At 38.2% G+C, this 22,233-nt stretch overlaps 1 protein-coding gene across 2 annotated transcripts; it reads right to left on the bottom strand.

Moving 5' to 3' along the window:
• Positions 1 to 9,415: 9,415 nt before the first annotated feature.
• On the bottom strand, positions 9,416 to 20,216 carry LOC133617434 (uncharacterized). Of its 2 annotated transcripts, XM_061977382.1 has the most exons (15): positions 20,159 to 20,216; positions 16,105 to 16,171; positions 14,671 to 14,861; positions 14,351 to 14,471; positions 14,106 to 14,197; positions 13,914 to 13,991; positions 13,592 to 13,666; positions 13,394 to 13,492; positions 12,969 to 13,189; positions 12,492 to 12,651; positions 11,232 to 11,366; positions 9,997 to 10,043; positions 9,855 to 9,926; positions 9,731 to 9,769; positions 9,416 to 9,662 (listed from the first exon to the last, which is right to left on the bottom strand). In XM_061977382.1, exons 3-15 carry the CDS (start codon positions 14,858 to 14,860, stop codon positions 9,519 to 9,521), a joined length of 1,473 nt encoding a protein of 490 aa, XP_061833366.1. In that variant the 5' UTR covers position 14,861; positions 16,105 to 16,171; positions 20,159 to 20,216; the 3' UTR covers positions 9,416 to 9,518. The 2 variants fall into 2 exon arrangements, with proteins under 2 accessions (XP_061833366.1, XP_061833367.1); XM_061977383.1 differs by lacking the exon at positions 13,914 to 13,991.
• Between the last annotated feature and the right edge of the window lie 2,017 nt (positions 20,217 to 22,233).

Below are 22,233 nucleotides of genomic sequence, written 5' to 3'. Positions count from 1 at the left end.
TAATTTTAATCACGATTTTGCCTGCTTCGATTAAATGACAGTGATCGTCATTAACATTTAAAAAGACCACGTTGCACATCAAATCAAGCACTTTTAAGCCCGCGGCAGAATAATAGCAACAGCAGCTCATTTTAAAATACCAGTAGAGTACAAAAAAAAGTTGCCTCCATATTGAAGACAAAAAGACATCCAAAGTTTGCAGATAAATCGATATGATCAGAATAGTATCAATCTCACGGAGGTTTCTGAGCCATTTTGAGGAGACAATGAGGAAGCCAGTCACATGATCGCGTGACGTCGCGCTAGGAACCACAGAGCCCTTACCCCATCAACAACAATACTAATCAAGTAGACTTTGTGAGAGCCCGAACACAGGATGAGCAATACAATTTAGGCCCTGTCTACATTAAGCTGAACTCCTTAAACAAATACTTAATTAGCCTAAGCCCCGTGTCAGCCACACTAAACCATCATTTAAGGTTGCCCTCCTTTGATAATTTAAGTGCGCCGTGTATTTCTTGAATCTGCGGCTCTTAGCTCTGTATGGAATCATTGATTGTTTACAAACTCAGTTCGGAGAGGAAGTGACGCCAGAAAGTCCGCGCCCCACACAGGAAGTGACGTAAGAAAGAACGCGCCACCGCCAGCTTCATAACAAGCGGTTTCGTAACTCGGCGCTAACCACTGGAAATATGGATGCAAGTCATCCAGACATGCCCGTGTTTCTCCTTCTACATGTACAGACGCTTGTGGAAATCACACATGAATACCTTAACAGAAGGAAATGCGCACTTGCAGCTATTTCAGATACAACACTTCTCAGATGGCAAGACAACTTTTGAATGTCCAGGTCAGCTGTGATTCTACTTACCGAAAAACTTTGTCCATTTGTCGAATGAGAGACAACGAGAATGCGGGCTCCCGTGGATGTGAAAAAAAAAAAAAGGTAGCGTGTTCTTTGTATTAGCTGGCCGACGAGGGAAGACTACGGAAATCAGCGAATGCTTTCGGACTGGCAAAGCAGACTGTATCAGTTATTGTTCGCCATGTATGTCGCGGACTCAACGTCTAGGTCCGGAGTATATAAAGTCACCAAAAAAAAATGGACAATGAAAGTGAAGGCAAAAGAGTGAGAAGTGTACTGACCAGATATCCAGATCCCTAGATTAATTGATGTAAAAATGTTATTTATCACAGTTTACTTTCACATGTCCAATAAAGAGTTGATTAATTTATGATGGCTCAGGTGTGATTCACTACAATAGGACCCCACAGCACACTGGATTCCAGTTAATTGAAATGCCACAACGCTGGATATTATTCAGATAAGTTACATTTAATTTAAGAACTTGCACACAAAGCAACACTGGAGGTGACTATGACGTGCGCATTTTCCGAGCATGCGTAATACGTCGCATGGAGGGGAGAGGGAGTCTTAAACGACGGCATTGTGTGCGTGTGGACAAGGTTAAGGTTAGGTGGGATTTAACCTGGATAACCTTGGCCAGCTTAGTGTAGAAGGGGCCTTAGAAGCCGAGTGATGGATGCAGTTTCATTGTGACACTATAGTATCCATAGCATTGCTAGGTGCTAAACAAAAACTAACAATAACAAACCCAAACATAACACTTATTGTAATATTTCCACTCTCGCTGGAATGCAGACCGACAGGACGCTCACATAATTAATTTTGGATAAAGAATCAATCAAAATCCTCACAAAGGGTTAAAGAAAGTATTTTGGGTTCTATTTTGCCATCTTGGGACGTGAAAGTCGACGAGCCTGTCGGTCCATTGCCACATTTGTCTACTACTACCACCAGGTGAGAGATGCATGAATTATAATCTACAATTTATTTTTTGCAAGTTTGAGATGAAGCAGAAGCATTCGTCGGCTTAGTGTGACAACAATAGCAGCGTAAGCTAGCATTAGCTCACCGCTATCAATGCGTCGCTAAAATAGTCAGTCTGCATCACTCATATTTGGTTAATTTTCAGGTTATGACATGGAAATGGAGTATTCTTAGAGCTTTTTGGATGTTTTTAGAGAGTATAACAAGGGCGAAAAAAGGACCGTTGATCTGTTGATTCAATTGCTAGCTATTTATTTACGGTTCTGAATGCATAAAAAAACATATTTGTTCTTATCTTACATTAACATTGTGAATGATAAACACCACATCTCTTTCCATGTGTTGCGTATTTCCAGTATGACTAATCTGGTAACTCGGTCAGAGAGCAGAAGCGAAACTACCGTGATGTCAAGCTCCGAAAATAGCCGAAGTTATTTGGAGCAGAATATTCATAATGACACTTTGCGATGTCTAAACCGTGTTTTCACATACTGTGCGGACGGCAAATACAATTGCATATGGTTTAATGCAGTGGTCCCCAACCACCGGGCCGCGGCCCAGTACCGGTCCGTGGATCGATTGAAATTCAAAAAATAAAAATAAAGATAAAAATAAATTAATTTTTTTATTAAATCAACATAAAAAACACAAGATACACTTACAATTAGTGCACCAACGCAAAAAACCTCCTTCCCCCATTTTAACGCTCTTTCACACTCATTCACACAAAAGGGTTGTTTCTGTTATTAATATTCTGGTTCCTACATTATATATCAATATAGTCTGCAGGGATACAGTCCGTAAGCACACATGATTGTATTTTTGTATGACAAAAAAAAAATAAATAAAAAAAAAAAAATTAAAATAAATAAAACACCCCCCGGTCCGTGGGACAATTTTTCAAGCATTGACCGGTCTGCAGTTACAAAAAGGTTAGGGACCACTGGTTTAATGGATACAATGGAAAAAAAAAAAAGCATATATACCGGTAGTCAACTTGTTTTTCCACTCTACTGGTACTTTAAAGCCACGTAAACTGCCCAAGCCACAGGCCATTGTCTATGACACAGAGCCCCATGACCACACTCACTACTTTGCCGGATGACATTAAATAACTCTTCCCGGGTTGATGCACCCAGTTGCCTTGTTTCACTGCCCCGACTTCCAAGAAGTGAAATTAAGCGTGCACCTTTTATTAGAGCGTGAGGTGTGGACGCCTACACAACACACTGCTCTGCTTGTCTCCTCAAAGTCAAACAAGCAGGACTAACAGCTAGCAATCGCGCTAAATAGTCTGAGGACACTTTTTTGTAACACTTCTCTCCGGCCCAGAGAATGAGGTCAAGCGTGTCCGATTGGCTGTTTTTTCATGACATTCGAAAACCTCCCACCAAAAATAGATAAATTGAACTAAAGGCATCAAATAATGACAACAATAATGATGAACAAAACATGATGATTTGTCTTTAAATTTGTAGTGCAATTGGAGCACAGGAAGTGCACAAACGATTGAATAATTTCAGGGGTGTGACATGAAGAAGTGGTCGGAGAAAATTAGTTTAGCTTCTTTGTACTCTCTTTCATATTGAACTGTGAAAAATTCTGATGTAACCTTTGAAGCATGTTCAAAATAAGCTACTACTACATTATATGCTTATTTAGACTACTGGTACTTCATTTTGATTCATGATGACACATTCACATGCCCCCCCCCAACCCTGAGACCCCACCTAAAGTAGATTGCTGACCTGTAAAAAACATAGACATGTTCTAACATGATGAATAATCGATATTTCAATATTCATCAAAAATAATTGTAATTATGTTGGCAATAATCCTGCAGCCCTACTGTAAAGCCAGATTTCCTTCTCGGCTTAGGTGCTGTACAAAGTTCCATACAAGATCATTTATTGTCTCAGACAATAAATGATCTTGTATGGAACTTTTTACAATGTATGTGTAAAATGTTATGCTACCTCCAAACTAATAGTACAGTGGTAGCTTGTTTATCGCAAGTGTTACATTCTAAATCCCCACACCTCCAAAGGTCTCTAAATTTACGCGAAATAGGGATGCTATTTATTTTATGATTTATATGAATATTACATGCATTTAATGTCTTTACAAAATACCCCATTTTTAACCCAACTGGGTTAAAAAATACCAAATTTTTAACCCAACTGCTGGTTCAGAAAAAGACAAACCCCTTATTTGAGTTATTTTAACTCAACATTTTGGGTTAATTTTTTTCAACCCAACGTTTGCGTTATTTAACCGAAAAGTTTAGATATGATCATTTAATGTTGGGTTATTCCCAAACAAACTTTTGGGTTGAATTATTTAACCCAAAAGTTGAGTTATGCTAACTCAATGTTGGGTGATTGTAAATAATGTTAATGAGATTAATCCATAATAGGGCTGGGCGATAAATTTACTCGATATATCGCGGGTTTGTCTCTGTGCGATACAGAAAATTACTATATCGTGATATTCGAGTGTACGTTCTCACGCAGCTGCTTTTAGCTACGGGCATTACACTACAGGCTTTTGTCACTCTTTGTTGTCTCTGCTTCTCAGAGACATAAAACAAGCGCACCTTCTTACATACGTATACGCCCTCGCGGAGCAGAGAGGTAGCGGCATGGGTAACGTTAGCTGTGGTGCGAGTGGTAACACGAGAGAAAGAAGGTGCGAATCTGGTAAAAAAGAAATAATTAATTCCCAAGAAAAACAGCACAGGGTCCATCATCTGGCGGTGGTTTGGCTTCAAGTGGGAATATGTCCAACAGACAACCGTCATTTGTCAAGTGTGGGGCAAAAGCGTTGGTACAAAAAGTAGCATTACTGCTCATTTATAGCATCATTTGAAAAGTCGCCCGCTAGAGAATGAAGATTGTTTGAAACTCCGCATGTCAACATCTCCGTTCGGTGCCACACCAACAACATGCTGAGGCAACCATTTCCACATCAACACCGTATGAAAAAAATAGTCAACAGAAGGAGATAATGTCCGCAGAAACCTACCACATAGCGAAGGACATACACTATTTGATTTCTTATTATGCAGCTAATTTATATTTGACAGTTATTGAAATATCTTGTGTGACATCATGCACAAAAGTGCACTTTATTTGTTTTAACGTTCTGTACAAAAAGTGCATTTTAATTTAGTTTTGTTTTGATATGTCATCTTAATGACATCATGCACAAAAGTGCACTAATAGCTTGTTTTAAAATGTCTGACAATCTTGCACTTTCTATTTTGAAATGACATGAATATTTGTTCCACTGCTTAGCAACTGTTTAATAAATACAGTTTTGGTCAATTGACTTAGCTGTGATTTCCCTCTCTGCATGAAAGTTTAAAATGAGCATATATTAATGCAGTATGAACAAGAATGCTTTAATGTAGACACATAGAATTATCATACTGGTGTGATTATATGCATCAAGTGTTCATTCAAGGCTAAGGCAAAATATTGAGATATATATCGTGTATCGTGACATGGCCTAAAAATATTGAGACATTAAAAAAGGCCATATCGCCCAGCCCTAATCCATAATAAAATTCCCTTCAATAAAAAAGTAACTTTAAAAAAATAATAAAGCCTTTTACCCAAAAATGCGTTACTCGTTGAAAAACCCAAACATGGTTCATTTTGAAAACCCACAAATTTTGTTAAAATAATATCCTTACAACCCAAAAAATGTATTACTATTTATAAAAATACCTTCAGAATTTAACCAAACACTAGCAACTCATAAATTGGGTTGTCAAAATAGCCCAGTATTTTTAGTGTGCACACACTTATAAACACGCTCATACACTCTAAAAGTGAAGTAATTAATTTTAACATGAAACTTTGGGAACTCACATCTCAATGTACTAAATAGCACTAATACACAATGTACTGAGACGGCAGTACTTGAATCGCAAAGTGGCGAGGAAGCACATTCTGTACCCCAAAGAAAAAAAAGGAGCCAATTTCTTTTGTAGTTACCTTTGTAGTTTATTTTTCAACTACTGCTTGTCTGTTTTGAGAGTACAAAGAGAGCAAAAGTCAAAGATTTTTGACACACTAAATCACAAATATGACTACAATAAGACCTTTTCCACCACAGGAACTTTTACAGGAGTTTTCCAATTTGAACACGGTTGGTTTTGTTTCTAAAACTATTTAAAATTGTAGCTGCTATTACAGTATGCAGGACAACATGTTCATTTCTTATGTATTTATATTACATGACAATGCTTCAAAACGCAAGACTTACTTCCGAAAAAATTAAGACTGAAGTAATCGATGCTGTCTCAGAACCAGCCAATTAGGTGTCGAGTTTTAAGTCACGTGACACAGGTCGTGCAAAGCAGCAAAAAGACCTGGAACCTACAACCGGGCATAATATGACATAATAAACATTTCAATCCGGCTTGCTGGATAATGCCAAACTATAGAAATAGTTCCAGTGGTTAGAAACTGCACATTTGAGTGACATACGAGTTACTAGGGTAAACATAAGAACTGTGTCACAGCAGCTCCATGCAGACGAGGCACGAAGGTTTGTTTACACAGCAACAAGCCTGAAGAGCGAGTGTCAAACGGAAGCAGATTTCAGCAACAATGTTCTGTAGAACAGTGATACTATATCGAATATGTGGATGTTTTTTAATCTTAGCATTTATGTTTCCCTGAGTTTGTTGCATCTTTGTTGTTCTTGCTGGATTATAGAAGTCAATCAAGGAAGTGGTCTGGGGAGTAGAGGAGCAACGTTTATATCTTCTCAATATTTAGTGTTTTATTGTTCATAGTTGATATTGTAAATCCTGCAAAAAATGTTATTCCGTTTTTTGTGATGGTCTGTCATCAAATTTTTAGTATCAGTCATTATTATGTGAGTGTTTGTACCATCGTGTGATCAACTTTTCTCTCTTTTTATGGAATATTGAGATGTTTTCACTAATGTACAGAAACCTCCACTGTTTAAAGTGTTCATAAAAAAGGATCCAAGCACATACAGCAGATGATATGGCCTCTAGCATGTACTTCTGCATTAACTGCTTCTTTGGAAGACCCCTGTCACGGGACTTCAAACTTGACACCTCATTGGCTGGTTCTCAGACAGGATCCATTTCGTCAATCCTAATTTACCGAAAGTGGGTCTTGAGTTTTAAGACAACGGATATTTTTGCACTTCATTTTTTTAGACTGAATTTTAAAACATTGTATTTTACCAAACTTAATTCTCACAATCCCAAATTTTGCTCACACGTTTTATTCAATGAAATTGTCAACATATTTCAGTTCGCAAAATTCAAATGCAAAAAAGTCAGTTAATAAATTCAGTGTCAAAAAAAGCTTTCGTAATAAAGACATAAATTAACCTCCAAAGTGGCGACTCCAGCTCCTCACTGGGACTTGGCAATCTCGTTGTTTGAGGATAAATGTGAAATAGAGGGGGCGGTAAACGAGTGAAAAGAATGTAAATCTAATAAAATATTCACTATTTATTTGGTTACATGCTGTAACAGTAGTCAACGACACAACTTATTGGTAGTACCTGGCCTTATCAGGATTGAACCGAATGCTAATGCTTCAGGCTGATGCTGAATTGGATGTGTTCATGTTGTTGCGGTGAGATAAACACACATGGAGCTAAATTCGGGCCATAAGTTTTGTATAGGGATGTCCGATAATATCGGACTGCCGATATTATCGGCCGATAAATACTTTAAAATGTAATATCGGAAATTATCGGTATCTGTTTCAAAACTATCGGTATCGGTTTCAAAAACTAAAATGTATGATTTTTTTAAAACGCCGCTGTGTACACGGACGTAGGGAGAAGTACAGAACGCCAATAAACCTTAAAGGCACTTCCTTTGCGTGCCGGCCCAATCACGTAATATCTACGGCTTTTCACACACACAAGTGAATGCAAAGCATACTTGATCAACAGCCATACAGGTCACACTGAGTGCGGCCGTATAAACAACTTTAACACTGTTACAAATATGCGCCACACTGTGAAACCACACCAAACAAGAATGACAAACACATTTCGGGAGAACATCCGCACTGTAACACAACAAAACAAATACCCAGAACCCCTTGCAGCACTAACTCTTCCGGGACGCTACAATATACAGTGCCATGTTGGCATTTTTTTTCCATAACTTGAGTTGATTTATTTTGGAAAACCTTGTTACATTGTTTAATGCATCCAGCGGGGCATCACAACAATTTGGCATAATAATGTGTTACTTCCACGACTGTATATATCGTTAGATATCGGAATCGGAAATGAAGAGTTGGACAATATCGGATATCGGCAAAAAAGCCATTATCGGACTTCTCTAATACCAGGTATCGTATCAGTGTAAGGTGCATACTACAGTGGTAAGAGTGATTTTTTTTTTTTACTTTTGTCATTTTTTTAATTGTTTACAAACTCAGAAAATAAGTCCCTGGACACAGGAGGACTTTTAGGGCAAAATCCAAAGGATTCAAGTTAGAGCCAATAGTAGGAAATACTTTAAATATTGAATTGATATTGTTACACCACCATCATGTGTGTTTTATCTAATGATAATTGTCGTAGTCATTCATCATTCATTCAAATCTTGAAAATCTTAAGTATCAGTAATGGTATGACCAAAACTGCCCCTGTAACTATTTGGTATTGAATCGATAACCAAATTTGTAGTATCGCCCAAAATTAATGTAAAGCATCCAAACAACATTTTAACAAAGTGTAGATCGAAACATGTTACAACAGAAAGTAACCAGATAACAGTAAATTAGCAAGTATATTAATAATAGTGTTGACAAAATAACACGACCGGAAATGACATTTTACAGCATGTCAGCTGCTAAATTACGAGCCCTTGTAACCCATTTTGAAATGGTTTTATCATCATGAATGTACTTAATAATATATTGTGATATACAGTACAGGCCAAAGGTTTGGACACACCTTCTCATTTCAAGGCATTTTCTTTATTATCATGACTATTTACATCGTAGATTGTCACTGAAGGCATCAAAACTATGACACCTGTGAAGTGAAAACCATTTCAGGTGACTACCCCATGAAGCTCATCGAGAGAATGCCAAGGGTGTGCAAAGCAGTAATCAGACCAAAGGGTGGCTATTTTGAATAAACTAGAATATAAAACATGTTTTCAGTTATTTTACCTTTTTTTGTTAGGTACATAACTCCACATGTGTTCATTCATAGCTGTGATGCCTTCATTGACAATCTACAATGGAAATAGTCATGAAAATAAAGATTGAATGAGAAGGTGTGTCCAAACTTGTGGCCTCTACTGTACTTTATATTGTAATCGCAGGAGGCTGCAATATAAATTGCGTTATAGATATTAGGCTATATCGCCCATTCTTAAGGAATCACCTGACCCTCAAGAATTCATCATTTCGGGGACAACTTTCTCACTGTTGGACACTGTGGACAAAAGCCTTACTTTTTATTTTTTTAAATTGGAAGCCTGTTTTAAAATGATATTGTTTTGTATATTGTTTTTTACGCTTTCGTTAAATAAATCTGACTTAATATTGTCTGTTTATTTAAGCATACTGTACTGCTGCTTTATAGGTCACCAGCCTGATTTGTATACATTACCTCAACTGAACTTTTGGTGGAAAAGGCCCTAATGTGATTTACTCGCCTCATGTTCCAATTTCAGCATTTCCCGGTCAAGTTTTCTCAACTTCCTCTTTTTTATTTCAATATCCAGCTCAATCGATTCCAGACTGCGTTTCTCTGTCTGGATTTGGAGTTGTGCCAGCTCAATCTGTAAGAGAAATGTAAAATAGCACACGGTGATTTGTTGGTCATAGCGTCACATCATCATATACTTACAATGTTAGCATCTGTTGGCGACTGTGCAGTCTCTTGGTCCTGTAGCACATGCACATGTTAGCACAACTGACCTATTTTCATTTTGGATTACATCAGAAGTTTAGGTCTACAAATTGGATAATACCGCAAGCCTTCTAGAGTCCATTGAGAGCGTCTCCTCATCTGCAGAGGTGCAGTCCACAGGTGTGCCTTTCTCCTGGCACATTAATCAAAAGAACGTGTTCACATTTGAAAATCGTACTCTCAATAAAATGCACACTACTTACTGAATCGTCTTCTATTGGCTCCAGAAACCCAGTTAAGTCTTGAGACACTGCAAGAAAATTTATAATCAGACAATATACTATTGCAAATGTGTCATACATTGTTTGATGCTGCAAAAACTTTCTGTCCCTTCCATAGCTGGCATACCAGCGTGCAGCTGCAGTGTTTACGGACTAAAGAGGAACCAACACACAGAAGCTAATACAAATAATAACAGAACAAATTAATACATTAAAGAGATGGTTTGAAAATAACAGACTATCTTGGAATCTCAGTTAAACTAAGATAATGCTATTTGGTAATATTAGAAGAGAAAGTCAAACACAAATACAAATAGCCGGAGTAGGAATTGACATGGTAAAATTAATAAAATTTTTATGTGTAATTATAGATGATAAAATGAACTGGAAATTACACATAAAAACACACAACATAAAGTGGTAAGAAATACATCAATAATGAATAAAGAAAAATACGTTCTGGACCAACAATCACAATTATTTACTGCTACCTAGTGTTATCAAATCGGAGTTATTGTGTAGAAATATGGGGAAATAACTACAAAAATACACTTCATTCATTTACTGTTTCACTAAAGAGGTCAGTTAGAATAATACATAATGGTTATCAAGAACATTCAAACCCTTTGACAGAATCACAAATTTTAAAATTCTATGATTTGGTGCATTTAAAAAGAGCTAAAAGTACGTACAAAGCAAACTATAACCTGCTAGCTAAGAATGTACAACATTTTTTCTCAACAAAAGAGAAGACATTTAACTTTTGGGGAAAAGTAAACTTAAAACATTTGTATAAATGTACAACACTTTTTTTTTTTTTTATTATGGAATGGATTAAGCAAAGAAGTCCAACAAAGTACTAATATCATCAAGTTTAAGAGACTGTTCAAACTCAGTGTTTACAAAGTACAAGGAAGAAGAATCCTGATAAGCTTGTTTAACATTATTACAAAATATAAAACATCTTAACCAGTATGTGAATTACAATTTATAAACAACTATTAATTCATGACAACTTTATAGATTATTTAATTTGTTTGTGCTACAAATTGAGAACAGGAAATTTACACATGTAAGAAAATTGCAATGAAATGGAAATGGGGTAGGATTAATAGGCTCTGCTTTCTTCCTACTCCTTTTCAGACACGTAATAGGAAACTGGAAATATGTGATGCACAATATTGTATATGCATGTTGGAAATTAATTCTAACCATACCTTTTCCTTTATTTAACTCCAGCACTACTCGTCTCCTCGCTGCCCGATCCGCCGCCAGGTTGAACCACCTGATAGCGTGTTTGGTGACCTCAGCGTCCGTGGCTGACCTTGTCACCACATTTTTTCTCACAGTACCTGTAATCAAACAAGATTACAAGACAGATACGTTTATGGTATGTAGCATCCAACGCCAAGTATGCTTACACAATACAAAATATGATAGGTATTAAGGAGATTACATTTGAAAAAGAAATGTGACTTAAAGTTACAGGAGGTGGTTAAAATAAGAGGTGCGTAAACTATGAATTTGTGATCAGGGTATAGGTGTGCAAGACATCCAAAATGTTCAAACAATATCGTTATTTGGTTCCTTGATCAGAGTACTGTATGTGGATAAATCTGTGAGGTTTTGCCATGTTTGTTTGGCTCTGTTGGATGACGGCGGCGGGGGGGGCATAAATAAATATCCATAACCCAACTTTGGGAAGTTAACATTGTTTTCTTATTATATTTGTACTATCATTCTATGTTTGTATTCGTGCAGGCCTATTAACAAGACCTCACATCATATAAATAGCCGAGTGCGGACCTGAACACACGTCACTGAACTTATAACCATTAGGAACCATTCCGCTGTGAAGGGGCGTTGGCGAGCCGGTTGCAGTCGCAGACCGCGCTGTCTTGCACTAAAAGGAACCAGACAAGGAACGCCTCCTGAAAACTTGCTCCCGCGATGTTATGGGTCACGTGATATGGTCGCGACACTGACGTCGGCTTAGAAGTCGGACACGATTTTTCAACTCTGAACGTATCACGTTAGGTAGCCAGCTGCAGCGCACGAGGCAACGTGAACAAGTCCAATTAACTACTCAATTAGAGGCGGAGAGAATCGCAGCCATTGTCAACACCGTTTACAGTGCCAGCGACAAAAGGAATCAAAAGGAGGGAGTCTCACAGCAAAGTGCATGTTGTCAGAAAGGTAGGATTTTTGTTATTATCATTATTCAGATAGTTAACACGAATGTTTTCATGAGCTCATGTGATTTTGTATTACTTTATTTCATTTTTTTTACGGTGTTTGATAGTATTGAACATGCAAAGAAACGCAATAAAGGAAGTCGACAAACATCAGTTGAAGCGTTACGTTAATCTGACCAAGAGAATAAGTTTGGGAGCAGTATGATGGTTGCTACGATTTTTAAGGCTGCCCCCACTATTGACTTTGAACGTATGTAATATTACTTTGAATTATATACTTACTGAAAAGCAAGGTCTTTGTTGCCATCCTGCTAAAGGCCTTTTTGTTGTTGACACCCTTCCAACTTATCTGATGTGAAACTTCATCTGTGAAGATCCTGCCCAGGATGTTCCAGGTCACCCGCTTCACATCCTGGCCTCCAATGGTGGCCAAAGAAGAAATCTAAAAGGCAAAGACATCTCTTTAAACAAACAGGTAAACATTTTTAAGCTTAAGTTGCATTTAAAATGTTTTTGTTCCTGTTGAAAGCGTCCAGAAAAGTAGAAAAACAGAACCTGTTCTCTTGGCTCATGGACCTATGCTACCTTTACACACAACGTCAAACCAGGCAGATTGTGGCTCACTGACATAATCTTACCACTGGGAAAAGGCGGTTCTGGACAGGCCTGGTTGTCATGGCTGATTCAATAGAATATTTGCATAATCATGGACAATCAATAAACCTAATGGCACCATTCATATTAAGTAAGAAATCTCACCACTCTTTGTCGAGCTGGGCCATTTGATGGTTCCTTCAAAAATGTCTCAAATGTCTCCACTGCCTCCAACTGTTCCAGTGGAAACCGGATATTGGCAGGCATTTCAACTTCTGGCCCCGGGGTACTGGTCAACCTGCTGGTTAAGAAGTTGACCTTCGCCACCAGCTGGTCTTGGGTGTGTTTAATCGTTTCCAGCAGGCTAAGGATCTGGACCTCAGTCGCTGTTGACAAACAGCAGTATAAAATATATCATGTTTCAGTGTTTATCCTCATTACTCATAATCCTGACATTAGCTATTGACCTTAGTTAATGACAAAAGTTATTGACAAAGTTTGAAGAAAATATGTGATTGGTTGTGAATTAGAATTTTTTCCAAACTCTGTGGCACAGAATGACCATCCTGTATTTGTCAGTTATTGCTCACCAGAGCAGGAAACGTTGTCAGCCATTCTTTCCCCTCGCCGTGTTGGCCTGTTGAGGGCTGGTGCGGGGGGTGGAGGGAGTCGAGGAGGGACTGCCTTACCTAGTGAGGTGGGCATTGTGAGAGAGTCATCAGTTAACCATGACTGATGATACCCAAGGGGCCTATCTATTCACTAATATTTCAGAGATCAGTCCTGACCTTGTGTAACTCTCTGCATGTTTAATGCAGGTGCTGGTGAAGGCATATGAATACGTCCTTCCCCATGGTGAGGTGCTAAGGGAGATAAATTGGTATTAAATGGTTGTGATCTGTTAACCATGGTTACTGGATGCTGAGACTTTTTATGCAATATTGCATGAATGCAGATATTTTTAACTGAAAAATATTTGGCTGAGATTTTTTATGCAGTATGCAGAAATCCGAGATCAGATGCAATCTGATTTGAAACCAAGTGACCATTGATGTGTTAATATAGATGGGGCCCACTGTATTCAATATTATTTCGGAGATCAGTCTTTACCTGGAAAGTTATCTCCAGTTGAGGAGTTGAGTTGACGAGTACTAATGACTCTTGCTGGTACTCGGCGAGATGGTGGACCTGGGAGAAGGGATACAAGGAGAGGGGAATATCTTTAGCACTAAGAATGTTAACCATATCTTAAATATTAATGTGGTGGTTTCGTTTTTTCGATGTTAAGAGATTATTCCTTACTCTGCCAGTGCAATTGGCTTGCCAACCCCAGAGATGCGAGGTCACCATGTCCCGGGTCTTCCTCGCTATCATTCGAGTCCCCGAGGCGATTGCTGTTGGGTAACCATATCACTAGGATTATTGCAATACCAAAATTGCCAAATACACATATAGTACAAACATCTCTGGTCTATTTTTGAATGCTACCGGAAATAACCTTCCTATTACTGTAGAAACATGACAAAAACAAGACAGAACACACTTACACTGGCTTCCTGTTCTTTTTTTCTGGCAGCTCAACCTCATTCTCTGCCTCATACTGCAGGTCTGAGGTGTTGCAGCCGTTTCGATATCGTTGCATTATTTTCAATGCATCTTTGTAGTGGTCTAAAATTGAATATGTTAAAATGAACATGAGTTTCAAATTAGCTGTAGAGCTGAACAGAATATTATTATTATCGATGATGTATCAGGTCTCTCTCTTACAAGAGACCCGGTCAGAACATAGACAGAATAGGTTATTCCAAGCAGAAAGAGAAGCAACTATGACGTTATTTTTAAACAAGAAATTTATGAATTTGCATACCACAAGTTCGGACAACAGAAACGTCATATCTTGGCCAGTTTGGCGCATGCTGCTCCTCATTTAAAGCGGCCCTTTTCACTCTGTCTGTGTTTTTATAGCTGGGCCAGAAAACCATCCCATCATCATACCATCCACTTGGGACAACCGCAATGTCTCCGTTCATTTGAAATTTGATCAGATGAAAAGGCATCCTTAATGTAGAAAGAAAGAAAAGGGGTATTTATTCATCATCAAAGGAACAACGTCGACAAAAGCATGCACAGGTGTTAGTGTATACAAATAAGCAAGTAAGATGAGCTGAGATTTAACGTGAATGGTGCCCCAAAGTGGGAAGAAGTATAAGAAAGGTAAAAGTACAGGTCATAATAGCCAGAACTTCAGCTCAATCGTAAAGTAGGGTTTGAAATTATGGGTGTAGTGTATACATGGAATAATACCAACTTTTGTATAATACTTACAGCTAATTTTCACCCAGAGTAATGGAAGTCATAGTCATAGTCAAAAGTCGGTAGTCAACTATAGTATTAGAGTTTGTAACTTGAACTGATTGTTTAAACTGATTAATTGAACCAATTTGAACTCCTGATTGTTTTAACTGATTTGAACTTGAACTTTTTTGGTTGTTTTTTTGTTTCATTTAGTGGAGGAGGGGTATGGCCACGAAACCATCCCTGTACGGCAAGGCTACACATTTCTGTCGCAGCGCTGTCTGCCAATGTTTTGGCATATTTACTTAGAATGGCCTTCAAGGAGGAAAGGATGCCAAAGTGATGGTAGTCCCCCCCCAGCCTTCTCCTGAATAGAATATTTGACTTTCGTTTTGAGAAGGGTCCTTCCATCCTTTGGCAGATTGGGATGGGTTAGATGGAGTATACTCAACAGTGCAGTAAGGGCAACCATGGAAATGCCAAAACTCACTGTCCAGTTGGCAATGTTATCGGAAAGTGATGTTGGGTCATCATCATTTTCAGAATCCAAACCTGATGTCCCATCCCCATCACACTCATCCCAATACACGTCATCAAAACCTGCCTCCAATTCCATGTCCTCTGTAAAAACGTGCACCTCTGGCATTGCATGTGCAGCTGAAGAGGATTGGGCAATGTTCTCAGAAAGAACTCTGTCATCTGCCCCTATTCCTGTCATGTCTGTCTGAATCTGATGAAGCCTTTTTTTGAACGTCTACACGTAAAGAGACAGGCAAAGTCTTTCTATTTATGTTTGCGCTAAAAGACAAGAAAATACAGTAAAGTTTATCATTGATCATTATTTCTAATGTTATATTTAAATAAATACATTGTTAAATGGTGGTGTTGTCTGTTTCATTGCTACAAACTAGACAAGATATGGAGCAACGTTAAATTGATTCGGCCAAGAGCAGCTAGAAAAATGTGTAAGCAACACTACATTTTAACAAACCAGAAAGTATCTTACTTGATAAAGCGAACGCAGCAGGAGCAATTGTAGGCAAAAATCCAGGCAATCCAGGCAATAGATGATGCTGCAAAACACACAAAATAGAAGATGGGACAAAGTTCCATACAGTAGCATATGAAATTATGAACAGGCGCAAAATACATTAGTTGTCTGAACCGACGTAAACAGTGATTAAAATAATTAATTTCTAATTCATTCATTTTTGTTTAGTACAGTAGCATCGCTAACCCAACAAGGGACTCCTCCCAGTAGCTCCACCCACTCAGCAGATGATTTTATGAATTTCTTTAATAAGAAAATTGAACTCATTAGAAAGGAGATTAAAGACAATGCATCGCAGCTACAACTGGGTTCTATTAACACAGATACGACTGTATCTACGAAGGATACCGCCAGAGGTGGGTAGAGTAGCCAGAAATTGTACTCAAGTAAGAGTACTGTTACTTTAGAGATTTATTACTCAAGTAAAAGTAAGGAGTAGTCACCCAAATATTTACTTGAGTAAAAGTAAAAAGTATGTTGTGAAAAAACTACTCAAGTACTGAGTAACTGATGAGTAACATACACACACACACACATATACATATATATATATATATATATATATATATATATATATATATATATATATACATTGATATATACAGTATATAATTTATATGTATTTATTTAGCTGTTTTTGTTTACATGTTAAAGATGTTTTAATGAATGTACATGCATGTTTAACATATAGATTCCTTTCTTTCATGAAGACAAGAATATAAGTTGGTGTATTACCTGATTCTGATGACTTGCATTGATTGTAATCAGACAGTAGTGCTAGTAACGTCCACGTTTTCAAATGGAGGAGAAGAAAAGTTCCTCCTTTCTGTCTAATACCACATGAAAGTGGTGGGTTTTTGGCATCTTATTTGTACAGCTTCCATATTCGTTTTTATACACTTTACAAGAAATATATTGGCGTCAAACTCCTTAGCTTGCTAGCTTGTTTGCGCTGGCTTTCGGAGACTCTTGTTTTGAAAGCGCAGGCGCGATAGAGCGGCACTTTTATTGTGAAGACAGGAACTGTGCAGTCAGTCTTTAGGCTTTTGACGGGATGTACGGTTGAAATAAAAAGTATCTTTTTTCCTTCACACTTTTGATTGATTGATTGGAACTTTTATTAGTAGATTGCACAGTACAGTACATATTCCGTACAATTGACCACTAAATGGTAACACCCCAATAAGTTTTTCCACTTGTTTAAGTCAGGTCATGTGACCACCTGGCTCTGTTTGATTGGTCCAACGTCACCAGTGACTACATCTGATTGGTGGGACGAAGTGAAACGTCACCAGTGACTGCATCTGATTGGTGGAACGAAGTGAAACGTCACCAGTAAGGCAGGCACTTTGAAGGTCTGTCTGACAGACCAAAACAAACAAAGCGTGCATTAACAGATCGATAAAAATTAGTAGCGAGTAGCGAGCTGAATGTAGATAAAAGTAGCGGAGTAAAAGTATCGTTCCTTCTCTATAAATATACTTAAGTATATGTAAAAGTATGTTGCATTAAAACTACTCTTAGAAGTACAATTTATCCCAAAAGTTACTCAAGTAGATGTAACGGAGTAAATGTAGCGCGTTACTACCCACCTCTGGATACCGCCCTCCAAAATAGTTTCTCTCTCTTTGATGAAATAACATTAGAGGAATTGTTAAGATATGTTAAGGGGACAAAACAAACAACATGTTTACTTGACCCATTTCCTGGGAAACTAATTAAGGAGCTTTTTGTATTATTAGGTCCATCAGTGCTAAATATTATAAACTTATCACTTTCCTCTGGCACTGTTCCACTAGCATTCAAAAAAGCGGTTATTCATCCTTTGCTCAAAAGACCTAACCTCGATCCTGACCTCATGGTAAACTACCGGCCGGTGTCCCACCTTCCGTTTATCTCGAAAATCCTCGAAAAAATTGTCGCACAGCATCTAAATGAACACTTAGTGTCTAACAATCTCTGTGAACCTTTTCAATCCGGTTTCAGGGCAAATCACTCTACGGAGACAGCCCTCGCAAAAATGACTAATGATCTACTGCTAACGATGGATTCTGATGCGTCATCTATGTTGCTGCTTCTTGATCTTAGCGCTGCTTTCGATACCGTCGATCATAACATTTTATTAGAGCGTATCAAAACACGTATTGGTATGTCAGACTTAGCCTTGTCGTGGTTTAACTCTTATCTTACTGACAGGATGCAGTGCGTCTCCCATAACAATGTGACCTCGGACTATGTTAAGGTAACGTGCGGAGTCCCCCAGGGTTCGGTTCTTGGCCCTGCACTCTTTAGTATTTACATGTTGCCGCTAGGCGACATCATACGCAAATACGGTGTTAGCTTTCATTGTTATGCTGATGACACCCAACTCTACATGCCCCTAAAGCTGACCAACACGCCGGATTGTAGTCAGCTGGAGGCGTGTCTGAATGAAATTAAACAATGGATGTCCGCTAACTTCTTGCAACTCAACACTAAGAAAACGGAAATGCTGATTATCGGTCCTGCTAAACACCGACATTTATTTGATAATACCACCTTAACATTTGACAACCAAACAATTACACAAAGCGACTCAGTAAAGAATCTGGGTATTATCTTCGACCGAACTCTCTCCTTTGAGTCACACATTAAGAGTGTTACTAAAACGGCCTTCTTTCATCTCCGTAATATCGCTAAAATTCGTTCCATTTTGTCCACTAGCGACGCTGAGATCATTATTCATGCGTTCGTTACGTCTCGTCTCGATTACTGTAACGTATTATTTTCGGGTCTCCCTATGTCTAGCATTAAAAGATTACAATTGGTACAAAATGCGGCTGCTAGACTTTTGACAAGAACAAGAAAGTTTGATCATATTACGCCTATACTGGCTCACCTGCACTGGCTTCCTGTGCACTTAAGATGTGACTTTAAGGTTTTACTACTTACGTATAAAATACTACACGGTCTAGCTCCAGCCTATCTTGCCGATTGTATTGTACCATATGTCCCGGCAAGAAATCTGCGTTCAAAGAACTACGGCTTATTAGTGATTCCCAGAGCCCAAAAAAAGTCTGCGGGCTGTAGAGCGTTTTCTATTCGGGCTCCAGTACTATGGAATGCCCTCCCGGTTACAGTTAGAGATGCTACCTCAGTAGAAACATTTAAGTCCCATCTCAAAACTCATTTGTATACTCTAGCCTTTGAATAGCCCCCCTTTTTTAGACCAGTTGATCTGCCGTTTCTTTTCTTTCTCCTCTGCTCCCCCCTATCCCTTGTGGAAGGGGAGACACACAGATCTGGCTGTCCGGGGTCGGGACCCGGGGTGGACCGCTCGTCTGTATATCGGTTGGGAACATCTCTGCGCTGCTGACCCATCTTCGCTCTGGATGGTTTCCTGCTGACCCCACTGTGGACTGGACTCTTACTGTTATGCTGGATCCACTATGGACTGTACTCTCACAATATTATGTTAGACCCACTCGACATCCATTGCATTCGGTCTCCCTAGAGGGGGGGGGGGTTACCCACATATGCGGTCCTCTCCAAGGTTTCTCATAGTCATTCACATCGACGTCCCACTGGGGTGAGTTTTTCCTTGCCCTTATGTGGGCTCTGTACCGAGGATGTCGTTGTGGCTTGTGCAGCCCTTTGAGACACTTGTGATTTAGGGCTATATAAATAAACATTGGTTGATTGATTGATTGATTAAGATTGATATAAAGATTGCAGATAGACACTTTACATTATACATGTAGCAGTCACTGTTCTGCGTTGTGTCTTTTATAGTGATGCACACACAGGATTTGAGTCGTAGAGGATTTTTTCACCTTTTCTTTTTTTTGTGCTCACTCAACTCAATTATTTATGCTTACATGTGGAAATAATAATAATAATAATAAATAAAATAATAATAATAATTAAAAAAGGTCAATAAAGCATAAAATAGTCTCTAATAAATAGGCCAAGAGCTGCTAGAAAAACGTGTAAGCAACATTACATTTTAACAAACCAGAAAGTATCTTACTTGATTAAGCGAACGCAGCAGGAGCAATTGTAGGCAAAAATCCAGGCAATAGATGATGCTGCAAAACACACAAAATAGAAGATGGGACCAAGTTCCATACAGTAGCATAAGAAATTATGAACAGGCGCAAAATACATTAGTTGTCTAAACCGACGTAAACAGTGATTAAAAGAATTAATTTCTAATTCATTCATTTTAATTATAAAGACTGCAGATAGACTTTACATTATACATTATATATATGTACCGGTAACAGTCACTGTTCTGCGTTGTGTCTTTTATAGTGATGCACACACAGGAGCTGAGTCGAGGATGTATTCACTTTTTTTTTTTTAATGGAAACAAAAACAGGGCTTCACACACAGTAAACAAGATCTCTCTCCACAGCTCCGAGCGTCATCAGTGCTCACTCAACTCAATTGTTTATGCTTAAATGTGGAAATAATAATAATAATAATAAATAAAATAATAAAAGGTTAATAAAGCATAAAATAGTCTCTAATAAATTATATAAATAAAAACAGTATATAAAATATATACATCAACAAATAACAAAAATATACATAAGAAAAAGGATCCTTAATATGTGCTGCAATATACCTCATTTTTCCCACTCACATCAACTCATTTCATATTTTTTTCTACAATTAACTATGCCAAAAAACTCAAAACAGACATTCCTTTTTTTTTTTTGAATGGAAACAAAAACAGGGCTTCACACTAGTCCACAGTAAACAGGATCTCTCTCCACTAAAGATTAAATAAATTAATAATACACACTCATATTAATACCACAGCAGCGGCACACACGATGTCCACACAGACACGGAGTTGTAGGTCCGTGCGCAAACTCACGAGACCAGGAAACACCTAATAACTACCGCTAGCTAGCATTAAGCTAATCCACGTGGTTAGCTTAATGCTAGCGGCAGCATTTAGCATATAAAAGTCCGGTTTTTACAACCATTTAACAACCGAGAATTTAACCCGCTTGCTTAAAAACAAGTCACAAGACAGTGTGCATTATTATAGAATACTTTAAGAGCGACAACCAAAACGTTTATAAAAAAATAAAAGGAGATAGACATAAAAAACGTGATTTACCAGCTCCGAGCATCGCATCAAGTAAAATACACAGCAAAGAAACTTTACTTAAATACCATAACATATTCTGCCGAAATTGCTATTCCATTTTAAATAAAATAGCCTTTTTTTTACAGAATATAACGTTTCACTTAGTCCTAATATCAAACAACGTCATTACAATCATACATAAATGATGATAGAAACACAAAGGCCGATTTTTACTGTGAATGTAGCAATCAATCCATACTTACGTCCGTGTTCCAGCAAAGAAAGTCCAGGAATGATCGATCTTGGCTCATGCGAGTACAGTAAAGTAGGCGTGTCCACGTCCGCGGGGCAGACATTGGTCCGCTCAGTATCCGCGTAGGCGGAGCCGATCCTCGAGGCGGCGCATACCGGTTTAATTTGCCGCGTCCGCGTACGCGAATCAGAAACGGGTCCGCTCAGGATTCTCTGTCTGACCATACAATTTTCAGAGGCGGAGCCAAAACGAATGTGACAGTAACGCGGGTTGGGCGACTTGAAGGCGGATGCATATAGGCCGCAAGGTGAACCCGTTTTTTGTTTCATCTCGTCCCCATGTTTGGGCACTAAATCATTTTTGGTTCTTAAAAAATATATTTTGGTTTTGAATGAGAAAAAAAAAGTTATCCATTGGACATCCAGGCAATTTTTTTAAATTAGTGTTTAAAGTCGGGACTATTTCTTGTTTGGCGTAACAATACATTTGTCCCAAGAGGTGACGTTTTTGTCACGTGCTTCACATTCGACCAATCAGGTAGCCGCGCAGATCCAAAATGGCGATGTCAACAACGTCTAGCATGAAATTTTGCTATTTCTTTTTTTTAGTTACTTAAGTTAAATACTTTCAAAATAGAATGTGAGGTTACAGTGCACTTGACCTTATAAAAAATTATAATAATCATAGTTTGAATTTGTGCCAAATTTGAGGAAAATCTATCAAAGAATTCTTGAGATATGGCTTTAAC

The sequence above is a fragment of the Nerophis lumbriciformis genome, linkage group LG16 (assembly GCF_033978685.3).
Source record: "Nerophis lumbriciformis linkage group LG16, RoL_Nlum_v2.1, whole genome shotgun sequence".
Taxonomy (NCBI): Eukaryota; Metazoa; Chordata; class Actinopteri; order Syngnathiformes; family Syngnathidae; genus Nerophis; species Nerophis lumbriciformis.
Note: the sequence above shows the minus strand (reverse complement) of the source record. Positions and strands in the feature narration are given on the sequence as shown.

Bases quoted from the DNA above. Each gene is read 5' to 3' on its own strand.
- LOC133617434 (XM_061977382.1), bottom strand. From the start codon at position 14,860: ATGCCTTTTCATCTGATCAAATTTCAAATGAACGGAGACATTGCGGTT. The intron at 14,472-14,670 runs GTATGCAAATTC...ATTCAATTTTAG, and splicing joins TTCTGTTGTCCGAACTTGTG to ACCACTACAAAGATGCATTG. The intron at 9,927-9,996 runs GTAAGTAGTGTG...TTAATGTGCCAG, and splicing joins AGCCAATAGAAGACGATTCA to GAGAAAGGCACACCTGTGGA.